This window comes from Odontomachus brunneus, unplaced genomic scaffold (genome assembly GCF_010583005.1).
Source record: "Odontomachus brunneus isolate Ranch 3 - 2012 unplaced genomic scaffold, Obru_v1 Obru_scaffold_204, whole genome shotgun sequence".
Taxonomy (NCBI): Eukaryota; Metazoa; Arthropoda; class Insecta; order Hymenoptera; family Formicidae; genus Odontomachus; species Odontomachus brunneus.
Genome location: NW_022639654.1, coordinates 147,013 through 161,154, shown reverse-complemented (window position 1 = coordinate 161,154; position 14,142 = coordinate 147,013). Strand labels below are relative to the sequence as shown.

Below are 14,142 nucleotides of genomic sequence, written 5' to 3'. Positions count from 1 at the left end.
TTTCTTTAAGTCTGACGTTATTGTACTAATAATTTTCGGTTTCTACGAAGAAAAATACATAAGAAAATATAAATATAAAACGATCCTCGAGCGATCGCGAAAAAGTTACACCCTCCTTTATAAGTATCAATTTCTTCTAACGAAGGTAACGTAACTACGGAAACGTTCTCTTGAAATTAATTAGCGGACCGATAATTATTGTTCGTTCATAATAATTCACATCGTGACGTGCCGTAAAACCAATAATTAGTTCCGAGGTTGCTTCCGAAGGTAATAATTGATTTTCACCGAAGAAACGGTTGATTGATCATGTTCAACACGTAGCCAATATTCACCGATAATTACGAGACAATTGCAAATACTTTCTTCTTCACCCAATAATTCCATTTATTCTATTTTATTTTATTTTATTTTTCGTTTTTCTTTATATTAAAAATTTCACTTACGGTATCTTTTTCCTTCCAGCAAACTTCATTGTACAGTTTCTGATTTTATCTCTCATACTGGGCATCCCATTATTAACGTTGCACGTGTGCCTCGGACAAAGATTGGCTGCTGGTTCAGTGGATATGTGGAGGATTTCGCCAATTTTTCAAGGTGTCGGAATAGCTCTACTCGCCGCGCAGGCTCTTATCGGTATCTACAGTATAGTCGGTGTATCATGGATGTTTGTGTATTTCAGGTACATATATCAATACTTACTTTGAAAAAACGTCTATGTGAAATTGTACGTGTAATTAAATTAGAAGATGTATGGAATTATAAAAAAGAAATTAAAAGAAAAAAGTTTCGCTCAAGAAAACGATAACGATTGGATATAAAAACGATGATTTTCGAACGAATAAGAGAATTAACTTTATTAAAATTAATTCCATTTTTTCTTGTTTTTGAACGAAAGCTTCATTCAAAGAACAAATTATTTCTTTTTGTTATAACGCTCAGATGCTCGGGTACACAATATTAATGAATACGTTGTATTTGTAAGTTTATTTTGACTCATTCTTAATCTCGATGGCCTTGATATTTATCCGAGCATCTAGCTCTATCATTTATGCATAGCGGGACAATAATCATCCCAGTTAATCAAGTAGGACGAAACGTGTGATATATTGATTGCAGAGATTCGTTCATAACGAAACAGGACAAGTATCGATGGGCAGAACCATTTCTCCTCTATCGAGAAGACAGCCGTCCCACGCACAACATTACCACATCATACAAATTGCATGAAACCGTCCCGGATTACTTTAGTGGTGCTGTCTTGCAAAGACATCATTTGAACGATATTGATCCTGGTGTAGTAACACTGAAGTTTCAAGTAGCTTTCAACTTAGCTGTCGTATGGATGATCGTATTTGTTTCATTAAGCAAAGGTAAATATTTCTCAGCAAATAGGTCTCAGAAAAATTTTCTATCGTTAATACCGCCTGCAATATCTCTTTAGAAAGAGATATAAATATATCTCTTTCTCTAAAAAGAGAGAGTGTTTAAACATTGATAGAGTTACATATTAAAATAGTAACAAAAAACTTAATTGTGATGAAGCATATGAAAAGTAAAAAATCTTAAGATTTGTGTTAGTGAACGCTTCTTTTATAAAATATAGTTAGTACGAAGTATTATAGTACTTTATTGGAATCAGAGTTGTCTTTAGTAGAATCAAAGTCAAATATCAATTACATTTTTCTCAATTTAATAATCGATTTAATAATTTAATAGTTGATTTAGACAAACTTGTTTCAATTTAACTAATTAACAATTTAATCAAAGATTGTTTAACAATTGATTTTAATGAAATTAATTCAAAATTAATTGTCAAGTCATTTCATTGACAATATGAACAAAAGGAGTCACAAGTTTTTTTATTAATAATTGCACTTAATAGATTTAATTAAAAGTAAATTTAATTTAATTGACGATTGACATGAGCAAATTCAACAGAAAACAGTTCGATGACGATTAATATATAACTAGTGCTTCATTCAACGCAACTCTTACTTTGCACTTTTCAATTATCAAGATTTTCCTCGATGCCACGATACTCCAAATATAAATATTATTCACAAGACTAATTATAATACTGTTGTCTCCTACGTAAAAGATATACGCAAAATAATGCCACCCATTTTTTCTCAAATAAAACGCAAAATTTGTAAGATATATCTTCAATTGAGTCATACCCTTACAGAAATATCTGAGAATCATTGATTAATTACTTATTTTCAGTATTAAAAGTATTAATAGTACAGTATAGTAATATTCTGTGATTTCAGTATTAAAAGTACAGTTTAGTAATATTCTGTGATTTAAATACAACTCTTAGTGCTCAAGTATTTCAGTGTTTAGCGTTACAAATACTACCTTATGATTGACTTTAATACTTAAATATTGATATGTAATACTTCATTCAGTGATAAAATATTTACGCAGAGTATTGTCAATATTTAAATACTAATATGTAATACTTTGCTAAGTGATGAAATACTTACGCAAAGTACTGTCAAGATTTAAAATATTAATCCAAATAGCACACAATATTAATGATAAATATTTATAAATTATTTATTTCGAATTATTTTTTTTTAATATTATATAAATATTTTTTTATATATACATAAAGAGAGAGAAGAAAAAATATGAAAATCATTATTCAAAATATTATTTAAATATCTAAAGGCTAAATATCTGAATATTTTATACAATATTTATTGTAAACAAAAAATTAATATTTATAGTAAATATTGTACTAGATTAATATCTTGTAAATATTTTTATAAATATTACATATGAGAAAAATAAATATAATTATTTATAATTATTAAATTAATGAAGAAGAAAATTTAAATTGCTAATGTACATTCAAAAAAAATTTAAATCAAAGAAATATATTTTGTTAAATATAATATCTTAATTTAAAAAAATATTTGTTAGATTTTAGAAAATATATAATAAATATATTTTTTTAAATTTGTAAAATAAGGTGTAAAATTATTAATTTCTAGAAAAAAATGATTTGTTTGATGTAAAATATCTATATATAAGAATAAGTAAATGATTTCTTTACACACAAGAAAAAAATTAGTTTTTTTAAATGTAAAAACTGTGTTTAAATAAATATTTGTTTGTTTTAAAAGTAAATAAAATACAAGTACATTATTTTATAAATCTAAATAAATTATTTTCTAATATTAAAGGTATCTGTTTGTGTTTCGAATTAAATGTCTTTTATTATCAAATATTTAGTAAACAATTTATTTAAATTTACAAAATAATTTATTTGTATTTTACTTACTTTTAAAACAAGTAAATATTTTTAAATATACCTTTTACATACTTTTTAAAAAAATAATTTTGACATTTAAAAATATCTATTCTCTTCTTTTAAATAAATCATATATTTTCGTACATGGATATATCATACGTATACAATACGAAGCTTTCTGTCAAAATAACAGTAGGTCAAGTGAACGACTTAAGAACCAGAGGTCTCAGATTCGACTCTCAGCAATGCCCATACAGCACAGAAGCTTGCAGCAACATTGCTACAATGTTACAAGATTACATATTGCAGTACAATGTTGTAAAGACATTACAGTGATATTAATTTGCAATATTACTTTAATAGTACTGCAGCAATATTTCAAAAATATTACAAATATAATATAATATTTTTTACTTACTAGTTATTTTTGTTACTTGTATTTCAAATTCAGTAATGTTTCACATCAATAGTGTTTATAGAATAGTACTTAGAATAGTACTTGTTAGTGGCAGTCATTAATACTAGAATTTTTCTTATTGCATATTTCTTATACTTCTTATACTTTTTTTCGCAGAAAATACTTTCTTTAGATTTAATATTCGTACTGGTTTAATTTTATGGTTTTTTTTTTTTTTTTAATCAGAAATTAAGTACTGGCCAAAAAAATTATTGAATTACTGGTAGTACTTAATCACTAATAATTTTTCAGTATTTCTTAGTATGATATTTCTGTAAGGATAGAATTCATATAACAAGTTGTAAAATCCATCAAATTTCTTTTTTTTTCTTTTCTGTCAAATTTACAACTTTCCTATGCTGTGTAGTTATTACAGAATCCCTCTCGTTCAAAGTAATTAAATTAATTATTATGACACAGTTTTCGATTAAATTTTATCATATCAAAACAACTATTAGTTAAATTTACTAAGTTTATTCGTTAATTGGACGATTTTTCATTTCTTTCGCTCATATTAATCGTCAATTAAACGATGTTCTATTGAATATTTTGAAATAAATTGTCAATTAAACGGTCTTCAATGAAATTAGCTCATATTAATCGTCAATTAAATACAATAATTAATTTAAAAAGATAATTATACTGGTGTTTTTTTTTTTTTAAGATAATTTACTGGTGTACGTAATTTACGTTATACAGAAACGTTATACAGAAACTGGTGGTAAAGTTTTTAATGAAATTTCTTAATTTTGCTGAAAATTTTTCTGAAAAATTTTAAATTTTATAAAAATAAAAGAAGTAAATTTTTCTGAAAATCTAAAAATTTTTCGAAAAATCTCTAAATTTCTCTGAAATTATTTTGTTTTACAAAAATCCCGAGAAAATCAAGAAAATGGCATACTTCATAAAAATGAAAAAAAATTTAATTCTTTTAATTTCTCTGAAAATTTCTTAATAAATACATTTTTATTAACAATTTCATAATTTCTTTATGCTTACAGGAATGTATTCGAAAACTTTACTCGAAGAGTAGAATAACACTTATTAACCACTCATGATAAAGAAGTCTAAGTTTTTTTTGTCCTGATTGGCCAGTTAAATGTTACTCTACCTTTCGAATAGAATTTTGTGGAGCGCAGCCCTAGAGAATTACACTTTCCATATATTGCTAGAATCTTACTAAAAAATTAAGAAAATCAAATTTTGTAAAAAAAAAAGATTCGTTTATTTGGATGTAAGCGTTTGAAAAAATTTTAAAACCAAAAAAACCTTTCCATAAAACCAAAAAAACATGCAATTTTCAAAGAAAGTCATAAATTGTCATTAAATAATTATCATAAGGATTTTCTGGAAAAAAAATCGTACTCTATATGTCAGAGAATACAAGTTGCCTTTTTAAAAAAAAGTAAGATTTTTTCAGGAAAAGTAAGAGTTTTCTAGAAAAATCTTGTGCCAACTTTTTAGTGAAAATCTCTAACTTTATCTAAAAATTGTTTTTCAGAGAAAATAATTTTTTTTCCAGAGTTTCATGTTTTTCATTTTTATATCTCGGATTAGACAGGTAAACTTTTTCAGCAAAAGCAAGATTTTTTCAGAGAAAGTAAGATTTTTTCAGGAAAAGTAAAGGTTTTTTCAAAAAAACCTTGTGATAACTTTTTAATGAAAATCTTCGACTTTCTTTGAAAATTATGTTTTTCAGGGAAAATAATTTTTTCTCAGAGTTTTTTATTTTTTTTCATTCTTATATATCGGTGGAGGCTAATAAATTTTTTTTCAAGAAAATTTAGAATTTTTCAGAAAAAGTAAGATTTTTTTTACTAAAAGTAAAGGTCTTTTAAAGAAACCTTATACAACGTTTAGTGAAAATCTCTGACTTTTACTGAAAAACCGAATTTTCAGAGAAAGAGTCAGAAATTTTCAAACTTTTTATTAAAAAACTGAAAAGATCTGAAAAATCCTTACTTTCTCTAAAAAGAGAATTTTCAGAGAAATTCTGAAATTTTCATTAAAAAAGTTTCTCCAAGATAATTATATTAATAGAAATACTGATTAAAATGCAAGAGTAAATTTTTTATATTATTTATTTATACAGGATTAAGGTCCTACGGAAAAGTGGTGTACGTATTTACACTAGTGCCCGTAATTGGAACATTGGTACTCTGCGCGAAGCTGTTGGGACTCAACGCGACCGGCTCGATACAACACCAACTTTTTCCCGCTACCGTCTGGAGCGAATTCTTCATCAATGGAAAGTCATGGGTGGCTGCCTCAACTGAAGTCTTCCTCACGTGGGGCTTACTTGGTGCGGCGGCTATGCAGGTATCGTTTTCGTTGATAACAGCTAATTAACGATTACTCAGTTAAGATTACTCAGTTCAGATTATTTAATTATAATTATTTGATTTTTCTGACAGTCGGATTTCCGTTCGTAAGGCTCAAACGTGATTTACGCAACAGTTAATTAGAATGTACCATCGTTTCAGATAGCAGCTCATAACAAGCACAAGCATCTCCTACAGCGAGACACGAGTCTCGTGGTGGTCCTAACATTCGCTGTTCTTCTCCTCGCGGCTTTCCTAGCGAACACCTGTGTGCAAATTCTCAGACACCACGGCTACATCTATACTACTAGTTCGTTTGGTAAGCGTATCGCCGTATGATTCGTCTGAATGATGGGATCAGCTTGACTATATTCGCGCTTATAATCATTCCCAAATGATTTCAGAGAGGATATCAGGTTATACGTTTATGAGGCTCGCCAATCAACCAGCATCGCCAGGTTACAGCACCACACCGGAGAGATTTATGTCTCACACGTCCTTCCTTCTTGGTCAACGCGTGATCCGACCTAACGCGGACACAAGCATCGAGTCGGGATACCAGGTGTTAAGATTATGTACCGAATTGGTACCTGCGACCTTGGCGTTATTAGGCACCGAACAGGTGTCGCCATTTTGGGCGATTCTGTTTTATTTTATCATCATCTTATTTGGAATCGCACAGCAGGTATGGTACTCTAATAAATGTAATGCCATGAATAAGACTTTGGACACGTAATTTAGGCCGGTCTTTACAGTTCTTATTTATGGAGATCCCACATATATATATTTGAAAATTTCACCGACAAAATACTGATCTTTTTCTACAAAGCTTATGTTGTAATTTAATTTCACAGAATTACAAATACTTTTACATAAATGCACAATGAAAGTATATACAAAAATTAATTAACGCACAAAAATAACAAAAAATTTAACATTAACGTTTCGAGTTGTCAACGTATAATTATTCATCTTATACAAAAATTTTGTAGTTTATTTTTGTATTTTGTATTTTGTATTTCGATCGTATATTTGTTTTGTTTAGGAAAATTTAAAAAAACACATTACTATACCTTTACAACTGAATTTAGAAGTTTAAAAATATACAAAAAGTTTGCAGGAAGATTTTTATATGCGCGCGCTTGGTTATGTTTTCTGTCAAACATAATAAAATAAACTAGCAAACATTTTTCATAGATCTATACCCAAATAGCACAAAACATCCTGAGAATTATCCTTGATATACTCAAAACATCCTAGGGTATTTTGCAGGACATCCTGGATACATTCAATATGGTTCTGAGTCGTTTTGTGCTGGATGTGTGGAAAAAAAATACGAAAAAAGTAGTGTAATTGTGTTACTTCTTTGACATAATGTTTTTTGAAATCGCCTCTACGTTATCGACATTTTTAGAGTTTGTCACGCACTTTAATATCCTTTGAAAATCGTCTTACGTTTATCTTTAGTGCGTCTGAAGATGGATTTAAGATGATTTTAAATATAAAAACAAGACTATGAATACCTTCTTAAGATTCACACACTCGATCTCTTATTAGCTACTCCGGTTGGTGGCGTGTAACAATATGTAAAAATAGTTAGATATTTATTTTAACGTTTCAGTTGGCAATCTGGCATTGCGTAATAACCGGTATAATGGCCTTCAATACGAAACTGATGAAGCTCTGGGAGACGACTATCACGTTCTTCAGTTGCGCTTGTGCATACATACTCGGACTGCCTATGGCTACGGAGGTATACCTGTAATCTTCATAGTAGTTTATTAAGCATTGCTTAGTTGGAGATAATAAATCTTTTTGATAGATTTATCTTACTTATCTATCGCAGATAACAAGCGACCAAGTACGATCCCTTAATTACGCGTGCACAAATTACTATTATTAATTGGGTGTATACGTCGTGTGAATATCATGATTTAATTTACACGGTGTGCTGGGGTAACATAAGTGATATCAGTATGCCGCGTAAATATATTACGTCGGGTATATATCTGTAATATTATCTTTGTCTTTATGCGAGGCTCCCATCTGTCCTTATCAGATAGATTACGCAATCTTTCATTTACCCAGAATTGTTATCGGCGCAAGTTTTTCACTTCGTACTAGCAAACCCGCGCAGTATCGCGAATGCGTTCACGTCGAAACGAAACATGAGTAATCACGTTCACACGATAGTACATCGTAGCGTACCTTGCTACTTCTGCAATGAATTTTTGGAGGAGAGGCACTTATCGGAGCACATGACGCATTGCGCATCCGTTTTGGAGGTATGCCCGAACAAATGCGGTGTTTACGTGCCTCGTAGACACTTGGAAGCTCATTATAAATCGTGTGGCAAGAGAATATCAAAAAAGACCAGTCAGTCGAAGAACGTTGAAGACTCGGTGTGGAAGGAGAAAGTATTTTCGATACTGACGTTGCTGCGTCTAGCCATCGATCACGGGGAAAAGGAGCGAACTCATCTGCACGATGCGCTTTCGAGAAATTTGAACTTGCTGCACTCTCAGCAGGAATCTCTCGCTGCGTTGCGATCGAATATTACGGAGGCAGTCGAGGAAGCTCGTGTCAACAGTTTATTACTGAGTCGGAGATTAAACGACATAGAAATTATTACGGAGAACTCGCAGCACTGCACTAGCGTGAGCTTCCAACAGATCTCCGAACAGTTGAAACTATTCGAGGGAGAATTAAACGGCGAGCAAGGCAAGCACGAGCGAGTGCTGGACAACTGGTTCCAAGAACTAAAGGATCTTAAAACGTTTATTGCCAAAGAGAGCGTGCGTGTTAGCGACATGTGGCAAGAACAAACGCAACGTATTAACGACCTGAAGCTTGAATTAGAGATAAGATGCAAAGACTCGAAGGAATTAATATATAAGTACGATTCTTTGTCAAGAAACATGGATTGTCTGCTCGAAGAAATTCGCAAATATTCCGAAATTACGGCCAAACAGCAGTCTGACTTAAAAGGTTTAAAATTCCAAATGAAGGAGAATCTTAAATACGTCGAAGAATTAATCGCGGAAAATTACAAAGCGCATTATCCGCTGGATTCATGCACTTGTACGTCTGAAATGATCGAAGGCACCTCGATGAACGGTCACATTATATGGCGAATCGACGGTTACAGGGAGAAGATGAGCGTGGCCAAGGAAAACGGTCGCGCGCTCTACAGTCCAATATTTTTTAACAAGGAATACGGCTACACCTTGAGAATGGAGTTATTTCTAAATGGCAAAGGTCAATGGAAGAATCGTAATATCATTGGTTGTCTACGCGTGGAAAGTGGCAAATGGGATCCTTTGCTGGATTGGCCTTGTGTGCTGAGGGCTTCTATAGTTCTTCGTGATCAAGACAATTCTGTGAACGACGTTAGAAAAATTGTGAAAACCGTAGGCCGAGATAAGAACGACTCGGATGATGCTGATAAGAAATCCGATCTGTATATGTTCATTCCTCATACTACGCTGAGTAGATATTCCGGTTATACAAAGAATAATGTTATATTTTTTGATATACAAGTGCGGGATGTAAAGACGAGTGCTTCAACAATGTCATTAATAACTCAATAGTTATACTACTTGTAATGATTAAGTCTTTGTAATGATATTAGTGATGAGACCAGTATAAATGGTAATATATAACCCGAATTATAATAAATTTCATAATCACAAGTTAAATAATAATAAAGTCTTCCAAAAAGCACATGGACATCCAGTGGATGTCCATAGGACATCATTTCTAGACATCAGATATCCATTTTCTATCCAAAACAGATCCATTTTTCATTCGATAAACATATATAAGATGTATATTTGACATAACTTCAAACACCTTTAAAATATCCATAATAAGGCTACTCTCGAATTTATTCTGGATTTATTTTGGACCTATTATGGAATCCGTTTAAGATTTTCGTAGTTTTAATTAGTAACTTATTGCTATATATATTTTCTTTATATGAAAACTTAAAGAAAGATGCTGTCTGGCGTTGCACAGCATCTAGCATGCATAGAGAAAAATATTTCTTTAGGTTTAATAATTTTTGTTCAATTGAAAAATAAATTTAATAGATTCTTAATAATGATTTAAGAAATATGATTTAAAATCATTGTATGTATGTTTATGGACATAGTCTAAAAAATTTATTAATTTTCGATAAAAAATACCAATACCCGTAAGTTGTGTCATACGTTTATGTTCCACCATGGTTTCAAAATCCTGAACAACGATCGGTCACCATCTCCTTCTAGACACGCTCAATTATTGCTTGATTTTGAAGATCGTGCGATAAATAGTCACTTCAATATGTTACTTTATGTTAGCAATATCATTACTTATACTGTATATAATGTATGCTTATAGTATTCATGAAACATTCTAATGACATGTTTACTGGCAACAATAAAAACAATGCAACAACAGTCAAAATACAACGAATATAACGAATATTGGTATAATGTAAGAATATATTGTTTTAATGAAACAAAATCAAATAGGAATTCTAAATCAAAAGAAACCTTTTTTTCTATGCAGATGTTATATACTAAGTATCTATTTAGGTTTTTTGTGTTATATACGAGCATATTTATTGAAAATTCGGGATAATATTTAATATATATATATATATATAACAATTTTTAAAATTAAAATAAACTTTATCAATAATGACATAGAAATACTAGATTTATAACACCAAAAATTATTTCTCGGTAAACATAACTTTGTTTAATATTAAATGATAATATAGAAAACATTTAAAATTATTCTTTTTATAAATATTAAATATTGTTATACGAAAGTAAATATGAAAAAATATTTATTATAGTATTGATGGAATATTTTTAACGATAAAAAATAAAAGAAAAATGTTTTAACTATTTCGAACAAAGTTTCAATAATAAAAACAATTGTTTTTGAAGATTGATATAAAAAAATCACCAAAATTTCAACTTGGATGTACTTGGATATTGGAATGTCCATAAGATGTATTGGTTCGGATATTCGTTCGGGTCTAAAAAAAATATATCCTATCCTCTAAATTTCTTGGAGTGAAAATCTCACTCGAGAAATGGAATGACAACCGAATCACTCGAATTGGAGTGATTTTTCATTCTTATAGAATAAATTTCTTTACTCTATTGTAGAATGAAGATTTGCACACTGTGTTGTATAGTGAATTTTCCCTTGACGAATGGAGTGATGACCATCACTCGTGACTATAGAGTGACTTATCACTCATGTGGAATAAATTTTCAATCATGAAAGAGTGAGATTCGAAAACAGCGTATCGTTATAAGAGTCATTCCTATCAATTAATAGCAGTGACTCAGTAGGTAAGGAGAATGATTCAAGAAGTCTCAGGTTTCAAATTTCGCTCAGCGAATTTTTCCAACCATATTATAAGTGGAATTAATTAAATAGCACACTATTAAAAAGATTGCAATAAGTATAAAGTCGCGCCTCTGGTGTACTGTCGTAAACCGTAAGTTGTAAGAATTGGCCAATTATAACCGATTATTCATGTAACAATCGATTGTAATTGGCCAATTTTTATAGCTTACTCCACATGTTGTAGACAAAGCTTACAACAACGTCGTTATGATATTTGCTATAGCAACAGCATGTATAAATCTCATAGTCGGTAATGTCGACAGTTGTCTTGAAAATGTCATTAAATAGACATTATAAAGATGTCTCAAATAAAATGTTTTTAATATGTCTTTTGCGTAACTTAAAGATTTAAAGATATCTAAAATAAGATATTTTTTAAATGACTTTAAGACATCTTTTGAGTGACGTTTTAAAAATATTTGAAATAAAACATTTTTTAGACCACTTTTAGTAATGTCATAACGATGTTTTACATAAGACGTCTTTAAAACTTCTAAAAGGTCAAAAATCGTCTAAAAGGTATTTTATTTCAAAACTTCCCTTATAGAAATATCATACTAAGAATCATTGGTAATTACTTATTATCCAGTATTTTTAATACTGAAAATAAGTAATTATCAATGATTCTTAGTATGATATTTCTATAAGGGTTTACAAAAGACATCTTAAAAACATCACATTTAAAACACATCAGATCTTAAAGACATCTTAAAAATATTTTACTTTAGACGTCTTTAAGATGTTACACAAAATATGTCTTAAAGACATTGTAACCGCGATGCGTTTCGGATCGCTCGTCGGTTCGGGTTCGTGGTAGGCGGAATAATTGAGAAACAGTGGTTGGTTAACAAACTTAATACTATATTTGAAATAACCAGCTGATGGTGTTTACAATTAAATTAAATAACGTGTGTCGACGCCGTTGGTTTTGGTCGTTTGTGTACTATCTGTCAGAGGCTTGTTTATGCGATGGCTCGCGAGATGTGATGCGCGGGACGCGGACGGTGTGAGTGTCGCGTATTCGCGAGTTCGTCTTGTTGATGTTTCTCGGCGTCTCGCCTCTTTAATTGCGGTTGACAACTTCTTGTGGTGATTTAGCTGCTCTTCGATGCAGCACAGTATACGCGGTATGTCGGTAAGATTGCAACGGAGCTGCAACGCGATGTATCGCCTTAATGGCGATACCTCCTATCTCCTATCGCGAAGATTTGGTGCGGTTCAGTGTATGTGGTGCGGCCGTCGGCCCTCGTACACGGGATCATAGCTATCGGAGCTGCTTTGTAATCGAATGAGGCTCGTTCTAACACGATCGCGAATGCGGTGAAGACGGTGCCGCGGATGCGCCTATGCGTCGTGGTAACGGAGTACGTTTGATCTCCCTTCTGGAGAGCGTTTACGAGTATCGCGGAGGTCGACTCGCGTCCTTGCGAGTCGACGACGGTGTGATCCTGATGTGGATTCTTAATATGCAGTGTCGAAGCTACGTTGCAACGGAGCGCAACTTCACGGATACGGTGTCGAGTTTCGCACGCGGCGACTCGATATCGATGTGATCCCGCTCACGCTAAGGCGGCGGCGAGATCTGGTTTGCGATGTGAAGGTTGCGTTTAAGCGCCCTTCCAGTGTGTCGATTCCAGGCCCTTCGGCGGCCGTGGAATCTGACAAATAACGGAGTTTATCAGTATCGGCGTCACGAATCCGTGAACCGACAGCGGAGTGATTTCAGTCGCGAATCCGCGAACAGAAATCTGCCAGGAACGGTAGATAGAACAATGTCGATATCATGAATCCGTAAGTCGACGGCGGAGTGCTTTCAGTCGCGAATCCGCGAACGGAAGGCTGCCAGGAACGGTATAGAGAACAATGTCGACGTCACGAATCCGTAAGTCGACGACGGAGTGATTGCGGTCGCGAATCCGCGAGCCGCAAGCTGCCAAGAGTAGACACTTGCGGATCTGTTTCGAGAGCGGAGGATCGGAGTCTGATTCTCTCGAAAGAGCGGTAGATCGGATCTGATCTCGATTACAATTCGCGGCGTTTTATATATTGCGAATCACGCTTGATTCGCTGTTTACCACTGAAGTTCGGCGTTCGCGCTGTTTACACTTTGAGAGGACGCTGTCCTTCCTCGCTTCTTTTATTCATGGTCTTATACGTTTCTTATATGCGGCTAGTAACGATCGCTTATGCGGGTCGTTCCATTTTATTTGAGACATCTTTCTGTAGTAGGCCCACTAAACATGCGTGTTGTGAAATGTCCTGAAGTGTCCTCCTTTGTAAAAAAAAGTTGATAGAGGACGATTGAGAACGATAGAATTTCTATCAATATGTGTTGTTTTCTATAAGCTCTATCGTTCGCAAGCGTCAGCATTCGCGAGCATCAGATATAAATCCTATTGTATTTTATCTGGTTCTAAGAATCGGGTCCTATTTGTATTATATAGGAAACTGATGATAGAAATTCTATCACTATCTATTGTATTCTATTGTATACGACAGAATACTATTCATATTTGTGAATTTACGAATCAAAATCCATATTCAAAACAAAAGAAAACGATAGAACAATAGAATTTTATTCTATCGTTATATATAAACTTTTTACCAGGGCTGAAGGTCCTGAAGTGTTTCACTGATTCTGAGTATAGAACACTGTAGAATTGTTCTAGAAAGTCTAAATAACACAAAGA

At 32.2% G+C, this 14,142-nt stretch overlaps 2 protein-coding genes and 1 long non-coding RNA gene across 4 annotated transcripts in view; 2 read left to right on the top strand and 1 right to left on the bottom strand.

Moving 5' to 3' along the window:
- Nucleotides 1–14,142, top strand: part of LOC116852173 — a 292,000-nt gene that overhangs the window by 245,065 nt on the left and 32,793 nt on the right. For both annotated transcript variants that reach the window (XM_032832254.1, XM_032832253.1), the window contains exons 5-10: nucleotides 466–682; nucleotides 1,120–1,373; nucleotides 5,812–6,038; nucleotides 6,203–6,359; nucleotides 6,445–6,725; nucleotides 7,662–7,793. In XM_032832254.1, coding sequence (XP_032688145.1) covers nucleotides 466–682; nucleotides 1,120–1,373; nucleotides 5,812–6,038; nucleotides 6,203–6,359; nucleotides 6,445–6,725; nucleotides 7,662–7,793 — 1,268 coding nt within the window. The remainder of the gene's footprint in view (nucleotides 1–465; nucleotides 683–1,119; nucleotides 1,374–5,811; nucleotides 6,039–6,202; nucleotides 6,360–6,444; nucleotides 6,726–7,661; nucleotides 7,794–14,142) is intronic.
- LOC116852177 overlaps nucleotides 1–14,142 on the bottom strand; it is a 111,304-nt gene that overhangs the window by 87,203 nt on the left and 9,959 nt on the right. The gene's annotated exons all lie outside the window — the stretch shown is intronic.
- Nucleotides 7,803–10,787, top strand: LOC116852174 (TNF receptor-associated factor 5). Its single transcript, XM_032832255.1, has one exon. The coding sequence runs from the start codon at nucleotides 8,209–8,211 to the stop codon at nucleotides 9,628–9,630; it is 1,422 nt and encodes a 473-aa protein (XP_032688146.1). The 5' UTR covers nucleotides 7,803–8,208; the 3' UTR covers nucleotides 9,631–10,787.